The sequence below is a fragment of the Podarcis raffonei genome, chromosome 8 (genome assembly GCF_027172205.1).
Source record: "Podarcis raffonei isolate rPodRaf1 chromosome 8, rPodRaf1.pri, whole genome shotgun sequence".
Lineage (NCBI taxonomy): Eukaryota > Metazoa > Chordata > Lepidosauria > Squamata > Lacertidae > Podarcis > Podarcis raffonei.
The window spans coordinates 79,006,487-79,021,285 of NC_070609.1; the positions used below are offsets into that span (position 1 = coordinate 79,006,487).

General features: G+C 51.3%; 1 protein-coding gene across 8 annotated transcripts in view; it reads right to left on the bottom strand.

Moving 5' to 3' along the window:
- Positions 1–2,240: 2,240 nt before the first annotated feature.
- The window catches only part of UBR4 (ubiquitin protein ligase E3 component n-recognin 4), a 141,382-nt gene continuing 128,823 nt past the window's right edge, over positions 2,241–14,799 (bottom strand). For all 8 annotated transcript variants that reach the window (XM_053401007.1, XM_053401005.1, XM_053401001.1 and 5 more), the window contains 11 exons: positions 14,582–14,755; positions 13,605–13,704; positions 12,411–12,629; positions 11,667–11,780; positions 10,073–10,215; positions 9,677–9,802; positions 9,223–9,417; positions 7,125–7,349; positions 3,972–4,062; positions 3,178–3,340; positions 2,241–2,660 (listed from right to left, as the gene is read on the bottom strand). In XM_053401007.1, coding sequence (XP_053256982.1) covers positions 2,596–2,660; positions 3,178–3,340; positions 3,972–4,062; positions 7,125–7,349; positions 9,223–9,417; positions 9,677–9,802; positions 10,073–10,215; positions 11,667–11,780; positions 12,411–12,629; positions 13,605–13,704; positions 14,582–14,755 — 1,615 coding nt within the window. In that variant the 3' untranslated portion in view covers positions 2,241–2,595. The remainder of the gene's footprint in view (positions 2,661–3,177; positions 3,341–3,971; positions 4,063–7,124; positions 7,350–9,222; positions 9,418–9,676; positions 9,803–10,072; positions 10,216–11,666; positions 11,781–12,410; positions 12,630–13,604; positions 13,705–14,581; positions 14,756–14,799) is intronic.

Sequence of the window (14,799 nt, forward strand, 5' to 3'; positions counted from 1 at the left end):
ATAGTAGGACGGTGGTTGAGGGCAGCTGAGCAAGGCTGACGTTGGCCAGGATTTCCCCTTGCTCCAGGTCAAACCAATTCAGCAGCAACAAAAAGTTGGGCACCCCAAAATGAAAGCAGACGAGGATTGTTTCCAGGATACCTTTGGGACAAAGTCGTGCATGCTCTCTGTCCTATGAGGAGCAGTTGGGGTTGTCCCTGGATGTGAGGGGGGGATCCACTCAACATGTTGTGAAGGACACAAAGCGGCAGCCTGGGGGTTTTAGGTCATGATGTCAGGCAATGGGTGGGCAGGACAACCCACCTGCTAGTCAAAGTTGGCCAGCAGGGGTGGGGACAGATTCCAGGCTGTATGCCGTGCTAGTTCTATTCAGAGTAGACCCACTGAAGTTAACAGACATGACTAGGGTTCATTAATTTCCTGCTCTGAGTAGGACTAGCAAAGAAGTGGCCCTGCCCTGGAGGTTCAATTTCTGTAGGCTCAAAGTCTCCACTGCCCCTTATGCTTGAAACTTCTTTCCAGCACCCATTCTTTCAAATCCCTCTCTTCCATTAAGCCTTTGGGCTTCATTCCTTAGTTCTCACCCAGCCCAATGTACCTGTAGAGCAGCTTTTGTCAACCTGGTGCCCTCCAGATGTTTTCGACTATGACTCCGATTAACCCCAGCCAACATGGCCGTAGGATGCTGGGGCTGATGGGAAGGCCCAAGTCAGGTCAAGAGGTAGAAGCAAAGGGGCAATGCCTTCCCTCCACCTCCAGCATGTAATGTAGCAGCATGTTGTAGAACAAAGCATGATGGGAGTCATGGTCCAGAACACCTGAATCTCCAAGGTAGGCTGTAGGGCTGTGCTTTTATTGATCCAGAGATCCTCCTGGCTACCAAGGAGTTTGCAGGCAGCCGAGGAAGCGAGTGCCAGGCCCCGTGCTCAGGGAAGGGCTCCAACATTCCCACAGTGGCTGGCTGAACAGAGCTTCTCTCCTCCACTGGTAGAAAGGGTCACGGGATATACCTTCCTCCAGTGGCTGAATTTAGATTGAAATCTCCTTGCGTCACACAGGGTTCATCTTTTGCTGATTACAGTGCAAAAGAGCACGTGGTTGTATGCCTGGTGCTAACCAGCTTAGGTAAAATGGGCTTCAAAACAGCTGCCCTTGCCAGGATCGGAGCTCACCACATCACAGCATCCTCACAATGAACTGTATCCAAATCCCAGCTCTCCTCCTTCATGCCATGCTTTCCTTCAGGCCAAGATAGAGCCTTCCAGGGCAGCTAATTAATTTCATTTGGAGGTGGGGGGTGGGTGGGATGAGGAAACTAGAACTGGAACGGGCGCCTCCAGAAACCTTCCAGGGAGCAGTGAGTCAGGAAAGGGCACCTCATCTGCCCGCACCCAACATTATCATTGGCAAATCACATGAGATTTCTCCGAATGGTTATTTGTGTACTTGTGAAGAACACCATGGTTCAAAAGCTTGCAGCTCATGGGCCACTTCTAGAAGACTATTCATGTCTCTTAGGGGAGCAGGAAGGGGGAAAGCCAGTGGGGATCATGCACTCCAAACTCTGCTCATATGTGGAACTTGGAAGAGGGAGGAATAATGCTGGACGGCTGGGGAGTGTGGTGGAACGCTGGGCGGAGTTACAAGTGAGTGACAGGTGAAGTGCATCAGGCTGAGTAGGACAGTTGAGAGGCAGAAAATGAGATGATAACGAGGGATAACAAAAGCGTAGGATGGATATTAAGGAGGAGAGACAATTATGTTGTCACAATAGTCAAACTCTTGGAAATTTCTTCCCGCATAAAAGCATTAAATTGTTCCAAGCATTAACTATCTCTGTTCTGGTCTAGGTTATTCCTGCGGGGATATACTCAAACAAGGATATAGAGGGAAAGTCCTTTTGCTCTTGATAAAACTTAGTAGGTGCAGGCTGTAGGTTCTGTAAGGACTTTTAGGGGAGGTCTGATTTCAGTAGTCAAACATCTGACCTGGCGACTTCCAGGGGTCTGGCAGGGGACCGTGAGAACGTCCCAGGGGGTGACGACAGAATACTCCTCTGCACATGCATGCACTAAAAATGTTAAACCACAAGAGCTACAGTTTGCGTAAAGCAGAAGTATTTTGTACACAGACACTTTTCTAAGGGTCAGTACATCAAGATTTCCAGTGAACAGATGGCAGGAAAACCAACCCTTAGGAAGCGGTAAACACAAAGCAGGCAAAACTCATTCCCACCAGGGTTGTATTTAACTTATTTATTGACTGGTAAAATGGTCAAACACACAAAGAAGCAGTAGAACTGACTGGGGCCGGCTTGGGTTATTCAAGTCCTTGCACGTTCCTTCACTGGCTCGGAGCACGCAAGGCAGAACATTGAGAAGCACAGGGGTGGACCGGCGGTGGTGGACAGGGGAGAAAACAAGCTGAAAATCCAACATCACTCCAAGATTGGGGTCAAGGCAGGGGGCGAGGTGGGGGGGGGAGAGACAAGGGGCTTGGAGATAAAGTAACTGCAACATTCTTTGCGGGCTGGTTGGGCAGGATACAGAGGAACAGCAGGGAGGCAAGCTGATTGTGGTCTCTTCATGTAGCCGCTCAGGGGATGGAGTTGAGGAGATCCTTGAGGAAGCCATCTGGATCGCTGATTTCTGACAACAGTCCTGAAACCAGGAAAGGGCACGTCAGCTGTGCACATTCGGCAAACCAATTCCTAGAAGCATCTCCCTTTGCCACCAATTCAGGCAAGCAAGTGAAGAGGCCAGGGGAGGATAGGAACTAATGGAGAAGATTGGTGCCCCCCTACTCTTTAACAGCTTCAGTCCCCAAAACCAAGGAGGCAGGAATAGCTGGTAGCCACAGGAAGGTCTGCAGTTCACTGTCTGCTCACTTACCCACTGCTATACTATCCAAATCACTTTTGGTTCACAAGATGCAGAATACACAGGAAGCTGCTTTATACCAAGTCAGTGCTGGCCCATCTAACCCAGCAAATTGTCCTCTTGACTGGCTCCCCAAGCCTTTCCCAACCCTGCTACCCACGTGAACACGTTCACTGGAGTTTTTATCCCTGTGGGAAACATCTCGGTTACATCTGAATCGGTTCCCATCACTCAAAGGCAGCATGTCAGCACACAGCGTTATTATAAAACACGCGTAGAGCTTTCTGGAATAACTCACCAGCCACGTCCAGAAATTCTGAAAAGGTCTCCACAGGCATAAACTCCTCCTGGAAAGTCTTCAGAGCCTTGTCTGCGGCCTCGTAGATGGGCATGTCATTGTGGCGGATGTATTCTGCCAGAGAGTAGGACCAGCCCCCCTCTGTGTTACTCGTAGGCACCTTCTGGATGGGAAAGAGGAGGAGAAGGAAGGGTTAGAAGCTTGAGCATGGAGGACAAAGAGGAAGCAGGCAAACACGGCTTTAAAATGGGGAATCGGACCTAAGGCGGGGAAAAACCCTTTTGACAGAAGGGCCTAGCAAGAAGTTGTAAGCCAATAATGCCTAGATAGATCCTCCAGCTTCAAGAGCAGTATTCCTTTGAATGCCAGCTCCTGGAGAAAGGCTGTTGTCTTATGGGCTCTTCCCGGGAGCATCTGGCTATCTGCAGTTGGCAACAGGAGACTGAACTGGGAGTCCCTTTGCTGTGGTCTTCTTTTGTTCTTATTCAGAGGATGCCAAGAATCTCATCTACTGAGGCTTTTAAGAAGATGGGTGGTACATGCTGCACCTCTCCAGAACTGATAAAAATTGTGGAAACTGAGGGATGGGGAGAGCGAAAGAACCTGGGACACTGATGTAAAATGTCTTAGTTCAGCTTTTAGATCACCCTGAACTAGGATTCCCCCAACATTCCTCAGCCTGGGAGCTGCGCACGACAGATGGTGCCGGCCCCCTAGAAAAAAGCAGGCCACTGGTTTGAGGAGCGTTGCTAAAAGAAGAAGAAACGCACCAAGTTCGTTCCAAGCTCGCTTACTTTGAACATGTTGTAAATGAGATCAACGAGGGCCCAGAAGAGGAGGCCGGAGCGATAGGCAGAGTAGTCCTTCACTGCTTTATCCGTTAGCCTGTTAGGAAAATAAGATCAAGCCTCGCAGTTAATTGCTACACTTTTCTTTGCTGCCTGAAGCTCAGCTGATGAATAGCCCTGGCTGTGGCGACAGCCAGAATCCCATCCATAATACATGTGGGAAAATGCGTGGGGCAAGCTCAGCCAGGCGCTGGAGGGAGGGAGGGAGGGAAGGAAGGAACACACAGAGAGACGGGGACGCTCCACTGTTCTCCCCAGCAAAGCGATTTACAACTACGGCCGCAGGCACAACTGCAAAGTGTTGTGCAATGTGGGGCCTGGCACTGTTGCTGAAATTCCTGACATCTCGTTTCCATCCCCTCCCCCCAAAAAAGAGGGGGGGAAAGCATTTTCTCCAGGACTTAAGACCATGTAGTTAAGCATCCCCTGCCCCCTAAATCACCACAGCCATGTTGAAAGGGGATTCCCGGCTCCACTCTCAGAACGTTTGTTAAGGGCAGGTCAATGCTACAAAGCGAGAGGTGCCATCAAACTGCCTCTGCTTCTGTCAGGGCTACAAGGCCTTGGGCTGCTTGAGAACTGCAGGCTGCCGGTCCCTGAGGAAAGTGCTTCCCATGGGAGGCTAAAGCTACTTCCCCAGAACGGGCATGAATCAAATGGCAGATTTCCCTTACAGCAGCAGGAAATGTGCAGAGCAATCGATGCCGGAGTCTGCAGCCCCTCCCTGAAGGTTACAAGACCACTCAGGCGCATATTACAGAACATCCAAAATGCACGCCCTTCCATCATGACCCCTGAACACCTGCTCTCAGGAAGGAAACACTTCAAGTGAAGGGGTCAGCAGAGACTCCTCCAAAGACCCACAACCCAATTTACTCTCCTGTAACACAGCTGATGCGGGTGGCGCTGTGGATAAAACCTCAGCGCCTAGGACTTGCCGATCGCATGGTCGGCGGTTCGAATCCCCACGGCGGGGTGAGCTCCCGTCGTTCGGTCCCAGCTCCTGCCCACCTAGCAGTTCGAAAGCACCCTTAAGTGCAAGTAGATAAATAGGTACTGCTTTATAGCGGGAAGGTAAACGGCGTTTCCGTGTGTGCTGCTCTGGTGCTGGTTCGCCGGAGCAGCTTCGTCACGCTGACCACGTGACCCGGAAGTGTCTGCGGACAGCGCTGGCTCCCGGCCTCTAGAGTGAGATGAGCGCACAACCCTAGAGTCTGTCAAGACTGGCCCGTACGGGCAGGGGTACCTTTACATTTACCTAACACAGCTGATCCAGCCATGGCATGGTCCAAAGGGTTAGACCCTGGGATCAAGGCACACACAGCACATCTCTTCTCCCTCTTACGGACAAGAGATCAGAGGCAGAGGACACGGAAAGCCTGGAGCCATTTCAAATGACCAGAGGGTCACCCCTTGGGCCTTGGTGGTGACAGCACCCGTCCCCTGCAGTGTCCTCCCTTGAGTAATTTGTGAGACAGGGACAGCAGTGACCTTTACATGCCCCTCAAAATCTATCTAGTGCTAAGCCTACTCAGAGCCAACCTGCTGAAATCAATGGACGTGACTAATTTAGAGTCATTTCACTGCATCTACGCTTGAGTAGAACTTAGCTGTAGACCACCCTATTAAGTTTAGCCAAGCTTTCCTAGGCTCTGAAAGTTGTATCCAATCAAGTTCAATGGGTCTACTCTGAGCAGGTCTAGCATTTTAAATTGTTTTGTATGCAACTCAGGTTTATATACAGTGGTACCCCGCAAGATGAATGCCTCGCTAAACGAAAAACGCGCAAGACGAAAGGGTTTTCTGATTTTTTAGCCGCTTCGCAAGACAAATTTTCCTATGGGCCTTTCTCGCAAAACGAATTTTTTTTTGAGTTTTCCCCCACAGACTCCCTCTAAACTTCAGCGGAGTGGGGCGGGCTGGGAGGGAATCCCTTGGACCCCCGCCAGACTTCCCGAAGCTCTTTTGAAGTCCGGCGGGGGTGCAAGGGATTCCCTCCCAGCCGCCCGCCTTTAGAAGCGCTCAGGGAAAGCAGCGCGCTTCGCTGGGAGGGAATCCCTTGCACCCCCGCCGGACTTCCCGCAGCTCTTTTGAAGTCCGGTGGGGGGAGAAGGGCTTTTCTTCCCACCGCCAGCCTTCAGAACAGCCTTCTGAAGGCTGGCGGTGGGAAGAAAAGCCGTTCTCCCGCCGCCTGCCTACAGAAGAGGTTCGAGGAAAGAGGCGAAGGAGCGCTGCCCCTTCACCTCTGTCCCTGGAGCTTGCCGTTCTCCCCCGGCCTGCCTTCAGAAGAGGTCCGGAGACAGACTGTCCCCGGACTTGGTCTGAAGGCGGTCTCCATAGGAACGCATTAATTGATTTTCAATGCATTCCTATGGGAAACCGTGCTTCGCAAGACAAAAAACTCGCAAGAAGAAAAAACTCGCGGAACGAATTAATTTCGTCTTGCGGGGCACCACTGTATAGAATTCGTTTTGTTTTACTGATGCCTTATATATATATATCAGAATGCAACCGGGTGTGGGGAGGCACTGAGCCACATACTTAATGCAGGCAAAACAGAAACAGCTCTGTGGCCCAGACAAAGAGGAAGGAGAAGAGGTCAAGCTCCTCCAGGGATTTTCAGCAGGCCCAGCTCACTTAGAGTCAATGTCAACTACATCTAATTCTCCTGTGTGCCTGAAGAGGGCGCCGAGACCTGAACCAACATAGGGAAAGAGAGTATCCAACAGCATCCATCAAAACCTTGCGTGTTGTTCTCGACTCTTCCAGGAACTATTGGAAATTCAGCTTTTTTTAAAAAAAAAAGATGCTGATTTTTAAGCAGAAGAGCATTTTGTTTGATCATCAAAACCACCCTTGCCAGCCAGGTGCCCTCCAGATGTTTCAGACTGTAACTCCACATCAGCCTCAGAGTCTAATGCAGAAGGCAAAGGCTGTGTAGCCAAGTCATGTCCAAGGGTCCCAATCCAACGAGCCTGCCTTTGTAACCCTATAGGACCATTCTCTGGGGGTGGGAAGGGAAGGAACCAGCTGTTTTCTCTGCAGCACAGAGAGAGGAGAGGAAAAGGGGTGTGTGGATGGGTGTGGACAGCCCCATACCTGCTTGCTCCCCCTGGCGACACCACCCGAGCGTGAGAGATCACCAGCAGCCGCTTGAGAATGTCGATGCGCATCGCCTTCCACCTCTCCGGGGGCAGGATGTGAAGCGCCATGACGATGTAATAATGGGGCCCGTCCACCTCGAAGGCACTCTCCACCCACTTCTCCTTTGGGTGCTCCAGGAAGCTCTGCAGGTTCTTCTCTTCTCGAGAGGTCGCTCGTGTTCTGGAAGTTAAGCAGAGACAGAAGCGATGCACTTTGAACAGCAGGGGGAAGAAACCCTTCGACGTAAGAAGAGCTTGTCAGATCAGTCTGTCCAGCATCCTGTTCTCACATTGGCCTACCAGAAGCCTGCAGAACAGCAGCCTCCTACAAGGGCTAGACAACCCAACAATATATTGTTGAGGCTTTCTCTCCAGTGTCAAGAACCAGGGCTGAGATACGCCAAGCTAATGAGCCAAAAAGCAGAACAAAATGCCCCCATACCTGCCTTCCCCCATCCAACCAGACATCATTTCATTTCACAGGCTAAGCCAAGATCCACCTTCATATGTATCAACACCTGAACATAGGTCCCCTTAGCATACTCCAGGGATCAGCAACCAAAGGCCCATGGGTCACAAGCAGACCACGGGGGTCGTTTAACCGGCCCACGAGCCGCCACTGAACCGAGTCGCCTGCTCGGCAAGTCCCTGCGCGCTGCGCTAAACCAGCGCAGTGCAGGGATGCGCTTCTGTGGCACCAAAATCGCATCTGCGCAGACGCCAGAAATCGCATGCACGCGATCCGGCCCATGGAGGGATCTCCGCTGGAGTGAACTGGCCCAGCCGAGGTAAACCTTGGCTCTTCCCCAGGGCCGATCCACCCCTAAGGCAAAGTGAAGTGACAGCCTTGGGCAGCAAGATCCACAGGGGCAACAGATCCAGCCTCCAAGGAATGCATTACTCGCTGCTGCTGCTGCAGTGGCAGCAGTAGTTGCAGCACCGCCACAGCGACCTCTCTGCCAATAGAAGACACTACTGGTCTCCTCCTCCCAAAGCAGATCTTCACTCATTCGCTCCTTCTTTCCTGACAGGGGACACCCGCCATTTTTTGGTTCGCATCAGGTGCCAACATGGCCCTGCTCCTGACCAGCAGCTCTCCCAAGACCTCTCCATTCCCCAGCCCTGAATGACTGGGATCTCAGGCACGCAAACCATTCATTCTCACAATGAGCACTGCACCCTCCTCCCCAAAGGAGTTTAGGCACATACATCAACATCGCGCCAAAGAACGGGTGGCAAACTGTTTTCGATCTCACAGCCACATTCCTTTCTGGGCAAACTCGCAGAGGCTACGTGCCAGTATCATGGGGTGGGGCCAGAAACAGGGCACCAGATGCGAGTCCTACCCTGTGTGGAGAAGCCTATATACCCAAACAACACACTACACTACAGGAAGGACCACTGGATTTAATCTGAAGGTGTCTTCTCCTCAGCGGACGGACGGTATTCCCTGGATGGGTCACTCCCTCCAGCCTGATCCACAAACGGGGCTCAGGCCAGTGCAGGCCGCTAAGCTTTACCTTCGGTAAAGGTAAAGGTACCCCGTTAGGTCCAGTCGCGGACGACTCTGGGGTTGCGGCGCTCATCTTGCACTATAGGCCGAGGGAGCCAGTGTTTGTCTGCAGACAGTTTTTTCTGGGTCACGGGACTAGCATGACTAAGCCGCTTCTGGCGAACCAGAGCAGTGCATGGAAACGCTTTTTACCTTCCTGCTGGAGCGGTACCTATTTATCTACTTGCACTAGCGTGCTTTTGAACTGCAAGGCTGGCAGGAGCTGGGACCAAACAACAGGAGCTCACCCCATCACGGGGATTCAAACCGCCCACCTTCCGATCGACAAGCCCTAGGCTCTGTGGTTTAGACCACAGCGCCACCCGCGTCCCTACTTCCTTCGGGAGGGGTGAGCAACAAAACCTCAACATCTAGTGCTCCATCTGCAGAGCAATTCAATGCAGCAACCCGTCTCACAACGCCCTGCTCCACCAAGGGAGAATGGCTCAAGGGACAAATGCACAGACACGCAGAGAGAGAGAGGCAGATAAAAGGTACTGACGTGTTGAGGACATAAAGCACCGTGTGAATGATGTAGGGGATGAGGTGGACGTTGCTCTCCCGCCCTCCGCCGCCCGTGTCCATGCTGAATGACTGCTCCATGGCGAACCGGAGGAACAGCAGCTTGGTGTCGTGCACATTGAGCTGGTAGGTGGGCTCCCGCTGCCCCGTGCATTCTTGAAGGTAGGTGTTGTGCCTACGGGAAGGAAACCAACACCAGGTTAGGCTGCAGATCTCACAAGAGGCCCAGGAAAGCCTCTTGGCTTTCCAAGAGTAGCTGGAGGGTTAAGGAAAGGGCAAAATACAGATACAGTTCTGAAAAGGTTGTGTTAAGATGGTACAGTCCAAGAAATCAGGCCCTCTTCCCCTACAAGATGGTGGGAAGAGGGCACTTGCAGCAAGAGACTGCTGACCCCGACAGAACAGCGGGCAAAAGGGCAGCTCCTCAGACTCACCTGGCTAAGCAGGTGGCAAAGGCCGATTCTGGGACATGGGGCCCCCACACCGGCAAGAGGCCGTTGCATTTGGTGTTGGCATTCTGCAGGGCTGCACTCTCCCATTCCTCGCGTCCACGTGCCAACCTGCAGGAGTAAAAGCAAGGTCATTATCAGTCAGGGAAAGTCCCTTTCCCTGCAAACTTCTTCCCTGTAGAGCAGAGCTGGTGACTACTTCAGTCCAGAAGACTTAAATATTTTACACACACACCACAAACCCTGGAGCTTACCAACTAGTGACTTCCTTAAAGTATTGTTGGTTAGCTCATTACCAAAGCTGCAGCTGATGGGATCAGGCATGGCTTTGCGGCCAAGATGCAAAGGAGATCTCAGGCCCAGAAGGAAACTCAGACCCACCTCACAGCTGCCAGGTGACAGTCGTAGTGGACAATGTTAAAGTGCGAAACGGTGCTGTAGCCCTGCTGCTTCCGAGGCTTGTTCTCAAACTCCTCCAGGGCGACTCGCTTGGTGAAGGTGTAGATGCCCAGGACCTTTGTCGGCTGGGGGGAGAAAACAGAAGCTGCGGCAGAAAACCCAAGGCACCAAGCTTCGAATGTGGAAAAGCTGCACAGAAACAGCTGCCGTTTTCTCTTTGGCCTTGGAAGTCTATAGAGCAGTGTTTCACAAAGTGAGCGATCCATCCCCCTGGGGGAGGGAGCTGGAACAATCGGGGGGGCAGTAGTAGCCTTGGGTGCAATTGGGGGGCAGTGAATAAAAATAAGAGGGCAGTGGAAGCATAAGAAGAAGAAGAAGAGTTTGGATTTGATATCCCGCTTTATCACTACCCTAAGGAGTCTCAAAGCGGCTAACATTCTCCTTTCCCTTCCTCCCCCACAACAAACACTCTGTGAGGTAAGTGGGGCTGAGAGACTTCAAAGAAGTGTGACTGGCCCAAGGTCACCCAGCAGCTGCATGTGGAGGAGCGGGGACGTGAACCCGGTTCACCAGATTACGAGACTACCGCTCTTAACCACTACACCACACTGGCTCTCAAAAAAGAAGAACCCATTTGAAAAACCCATTCGTACATGTTTCATCTGCTGTGTAATGGCACTTCCCATCAGGCTAGGCACTGCTGCGGGATGACAACAGTGTTTCCCCTGGATCTGACAATCGTACTGGAGGAGAGGGGTTTTCCCGGGCATGGGTGAACCCTTTTCAGCTTCACTCAGGCCCAGGAAGTGGGTCGCAGCTTGTGGTGCACCAGGGACTCGGCCACATTCATCACAATAATACATTTTGAATGCATTATAAGCATGCAACACCAGAGAGCAAATAGGAATTTATATGCATTTTTACATAGGCTTTATTTTTCTTTCATTGTAACGATTGAATTTCTGACTTATTTATAGTGTTTTTAACCTGTGTCTAGATCCACCCCGGTTCATCTTTCTCACTAGGATCATTTTTAACGTTACTTGTAATTTTCATTTTAATATTATCCTTTGTTATCTAAATATTCTGTGTGTGATGTGAATGTGGCCATAGTTGATTTTAATAAACAATTTTATAATTTCAAGCTTCAGCATGTCTTATCTACAACAACATCTTTCTTTACCATGTTGTAGCACATAGGTAGAAATAGAGATACATAAAAGAACGCAAATTTGTCACCGCACCTTTCTGTTTGTTCACTTAAAGAAGGCAGATTTCTAGGGGGGCACTGAGATATTTTTTTTCCCTGAAAAGGAGGCTGTAGGGCAAATGAGTTTGGGAACCTCTGGGAGAGTCACAGAATTATAGACTTGGAATAGCCCCAAAGGGTCATCTGGTCCAACACCCAGCAATTCAGTGTAGACCTGCACGACTATGGATGTCGCTTAGCTGCCCAGCACCTTGGAAATACGGCTGCAATGAAATGTGCATATGTAGACACAGGTGCCTGCATGAAACAGTGTGACTGGGTGAAAATTGCCAGTCTCTGACTCCCCACTTCACCCCCAAGGCCTACCTGGAACTTGTAGCCCTCCCTGCAGATGCAACAGGTGAGGCCCGGCTCCTCGATCAGCTCCTCCATCTGCTTCAGCAGCGCTGTCTTTGTCACCACCTGGCCCTTCTCGTTGGTCTGAAAGATCCAGCACAGCAAGGTTGTCGAGGAGAAAAGCAGGGTTGGAGGGGGGGCGGGGGAATGAAAACTGGTCGTGTGGGTTGGAGGAAGGGGGCCATCACAAGGCATGGAAAGTTCCGCATTGGAAAATGTGTCCTTGACCTTATGGTTGCTGCTATGGCCGTGATAAAACAACCGCGGTTTCCCTTGGCTAGAACTGGGTTGCCCTCCTGCCTCTCCGCTTAAATCTCCCCTAACAAGTGGGACCTGAACAGCCATTGGTCCGGCTGGATTAAATAGCACCACCCAAAGAGCCAGCCATTGCTAGAACTCGTGGACATCCAATGGAGCTGAACATTGGAAGACTCAGGACAGATTAAAGAAAGGACTTCTTCATGCTGTGCAGAGTTAAACTGTGGAACTCTCCCCCACAGGAGACAGTTGGTGCCCACCAACTTAAAAGGCTTCAAGAGAGGATTAGACAAAGGAGAGGGCTTCGGATGGCTGTGCTTGGCATCCAAAGTTGGAGGCAGTAATGTTTCTGAATACCAGCTCCCTATCGTGGCATCTGGCTGGTCATTGTGAGAACAGGATGCTCTGCTAGATGGGTACCGGGCCTAATGCAGCTGGCTCTGCTTATGCTCTTACCGTCATGCCAAGGGTGCCCAACGCTTTCTGGCGCATCGCCATGGCCATGCGCTTCTTCTCCGCTCGCGTCTCTCTCCGGGCAGCGTCAATCTTCTCGTTCACCTCTGGGTGCTCCCGCAGGGCCTCCAGGAGATTCTCGGCCAGCGTCCCAATCCCTTCGTCACTGGAGACTTGCTCCAGCTTGTGCAGGTTTGTGATCGAGTCAGTCCCAATGAGCACCTGTTCGGGGAGCAGACGTTAACGCAGTGGGCAAGGAGGACAGGAGGATGAGTCAGCCTAGGCCCTGAGCTGTGGAACCTGAAAAGGAAATCTCCTATGCTCTTCCCCCCTCTACACCAGATACAGCTTTGCTCTTGAAAAATTGTCCGTCTTTCGAGCACAGTATAGTACAAAAAGGCACCCAGACCTCCAGGGATGCCACCCAATTAACGCCATTGAAATTCAAGAGCAAAGTGAATTTTGAGCAACTGAGTAATGGATCGATGAAATTGCGTATGACATACAGAGCGTTCCAGTTACACCAGCCAAGAGAGACAGGGATGCGGCAGAAGCCCCTGCGACACCTTGGAGGAGCACCAATGGAACACTTCAAATTTTCCCCTTTCAAAACCGTATCGCTCTTCTTCAAGAGCATCTTGTTCACTGGAAGAAGACCATTCAGACAATTGTTTTCTTCTACCTGTTGTAGTAACTGCAATGTGCTGCACTAGCAGCTGTGTGATGTTTAATTGTACTGTTGCTGCTTTATTTCATATATATTGTATTGCTAGAATCACAGAATTGGAAGGGTCCTGGAGACCAACCCCCTGCAATACAATCTTACTGTATTACAATTAGAATTCCAAGACACACTGCAATGCATCCGAATGACTCTCGTGGACCACCATTGGGAACCACTATTCTGTAGCACACTTTGGGATGTTTTCCTTCTGCCCCTTCTGATGTAGCTCCGTTATTGCTGGATCATTCCCACCCTAGGCACAAGCAACACCCACACCTGAGGTCCAACATGCCTCTGTAGGGGCTGGGCTTAAAGATCCCTTTGCCTTTGTCTCACACTTAGGAGAAGGCAGCTGAGCCTGGAATCAGCCCCTAGGATCAGGCACCACGTATACGCCTAAACCTGATGTACATGGAGACCAGATTAGACTCATGGGCCAGGGGGTGGGGGGAGGTAGAAGACATCTCTTTCACCTGTGTTGGGGGGTGCTGCGTGGCGAGACCTCGGAGCAGCCGGAGGATGAAAGGAAGGGCCGGCCGGGAGAGGAATTTCTTCCATACATCGGCATCCAAACTGCAGAGAGAAGATTGGAAAAGAGAAAGCGTTTGAAAAGAAGAAGAAGAGTTTGGATTTGATACCCCACTTTATCACTACCTGAAGGAGTCTCAAAGCGGCTAACATTCTCCTTTCCCTTCCTCCCCCACAACAAACACTCTGTGAGGTGAGTGGGGCTGAGAGACTTCAGAAAAGTGTGACTGGCCCAAGGTCACCCAGCAGCTGCATGTGGAGGAGCGGAGACGCGAACCCGGTTCACCAGATTACGAGACTACCGCTCTTAACCACTACAGCAGCTGTCAATATCAACATCAAGACCTGGATTACTCCACCCCAGCCCCGCTGTGTGGCTCACACACGCATGCCACCCACTCCCCAAATTAAGGCAATTCAGACACTCCCAAAAAGAACCACCTCAATTCCCACAGTGGTGTCCTTTTGCCCGAAATCATGCTTCATGTGGCTGAGCTCCAAACACCCCGAGAAAATGACTTGGCCAGGGGTGGCGGGTGAGACAGAGACCTGCAGTTGCTTCCCTGGGAGCCAGCACAGAGTGTCAAGGGTCCAAGAAGCTGTTAAGGGCCCAGGTAACCTTTAGTGCTGCCTTATCCAGAACTGGGTCCACCTAGCCCAGTGTTCTCTGCTCTGACTGGCAACAGCAGTTCTCCGTGGCCTCAAGGCTGAGAAATTTCCCTGCCACCTAAACCCCAATATTTTGCTTTCTTAAAGGAAGGCAAAGCTTGGGATTTTCTATCCTCACATTAGCTCTGCAAGGGAGCAGCAAACTGGGCACACTCAGGCCACCCCCAAGGAAAGGGCAATGCCCAACACAGAGGAGGCTCGTCTCAGTGACTGCCATCCACAAATCGCCTCCATCCTCCCTCACGACTCTCACTTCTTGGCACTGGGGATGTGCTTCTTCATGTAGTCGAGGGCGTTCTGCGTGATCCCCTTCTGCAGAATGAGGTCTTTCAGGAGGTGCCCATTAGTGTTGTTCTTGATGCCAGCTGCTATTTTGCAGAAACAGTCCAGGAAGACCTTGTCATCCCCACTGTGCTCCTCATCGTACCTGGGGGAGAAAAGAGGCAAGGGACTCACAAAGGCTGTCAGGGG